The sequence below is a fragment of the Equus quagga genome, chromosome 8 (assembly GCF_021613505.1).
Source record: "Equus quagga isolate Etosha38 chromosome 8, UCLA_HA_Equagga_1.0, whole genome shotgun sequence".
NCBI classification, from domain to species: Eukaryota; Metazoa; Chordata; class Mammalia; order Perissodactyla; family Equidae; genus Equus; species Equus quagga.
This window is the reverse complement of record NC_060274.1, coordinates 120,152,260-120,153,599: the sequence shown is the minus strand read 5'-3', so window position 1 is coordinate 120,153,599 and position 1,340 is coordinate 120,152,260. Positions and strand designations below refer to the sequence as shown.

Sequence of the window (1,340 nt, the reverse complement as noted above, 5' to 3'; positions counted from 1 at the left end):
ACACTTTTCTGTTTATTTTTGTTTCCCAGTGTTTAGTAATGTAGAAAAAAGAGCTGGCTTATAAAATAAACTTCTCTCCTCTCCTCTTTCCTTCTCCCCCTCCTCCTCCTCTTCATCTTTCTTCTCCTTCTTACTTTCTCTCTGTCTCTTTCTGTTGCTTTCCCCATGATATAGTTAGATATAGACATATGCACATATGTCATGTTTAAAACCAACTTAGTGGATCACTGAACTACCCTGCCATTCAACAAAGAGTGTTGATGGCAGCAGCCGCTTTGGAGGCCTGTTTGAGGTGGAAGGAAGCCAGCAGGGCAGAGTACTGAGGCCAGAAAAGCCCTGCCACCTGGTGGAGAAGCAGGACTTGGGACACATTTATGCACAGAGAGGAGGTGGCAGTGCTTCACTGTGTCTCTACTACTGGCACAGAGATACAGGGATGTCTGGTTCTTTTGAGTCGATATTGCAGTGAGAGGAAAGAATGCCTTCTCCTCGGGAGACCCTGTAGCCTTCAGATAAGTCTCCATTCTGAATATCTTTTACAAACAGCGAGTAGTAGATGAGTCTCAGTCCCTGCCCTGGGTCCTGTCGGTACCAGTACATGTAATCATAATCCAAACTCTGTTCACATTCCAGGGTCACATCTTTTCCTTCTTCTCTGATCAGGTATTTTGGGCTCTGAGTGATTCCACCATCCATGGTGCCTGTGGAAGAGAGAGAAAGGGTCTGGAAACACAGCCCAAGCAAGTTCCTGATGCTGCTGTCACAGGGACAAGCTTAGATCTGGAGCTTGGCACCTTCAGGACAAGAATTTGCTCCCTGAACTGAGGGCTCACCTGCTCCCAAGAGACAAAGGGCCACCCAGCAGAGCACCTGGTTGCCCATAGTGGGCAGGGGGTCTCTTTATATCTCTGAGCACTTGCTGAATACAAATGAGGAAAGAAACTTAGCTGTGGGGATCTCCTGCCTAAATTTGGAAAATTTATCAGAAGCCTAAACTACGTATTTGAAAGGGATCCTGGAGATATTTGAGAAGTCTCCCTAATTCTGTGGAAGAGGAGACTGAGAGGGGAGACCTGAATCACTTGCTCCCTGCTTGTGCCTCCCTCCTGAAACTCTCCATTCCGTCTGGCCTGATTGGGTTGGCAGTGCCACATCTCCAGGCCAGAGTCTCTTCTGATTGGCCCGCTGGATTTTATCTTCCTAGTTATGCTAATGTCTGATGACTATGGGGAGAACTGCAGACAGTCTGGGCACACAGAAGGCAGAATTCATTGATAATCGAGTCTATTCTCTGAGGAAAGAGTGACACGTGGGGTCTGTGCAGAGGTGTCTGTGATAGC

At 47.4% G+C, this 1,340-nt stretch overlaps 1 gene segment (V, D, J or C); it reads right to left on the bottom strand.

Moving 5' to 3' along the window:
* Positions 1-224: 224 nt before the first annotated feature.
* LOC124243385 (T cell receptor beta variable 19-like) lies at positions 225-1,082 on the bottom strand. The segment is given in 2 exon segments: positions 225-701; positions 834-1,082. Coding segments are annotated over 2 exon segments (526 nt in total).
* Positions 1,083-1,340: the final 258 nt, after the last annotated feature.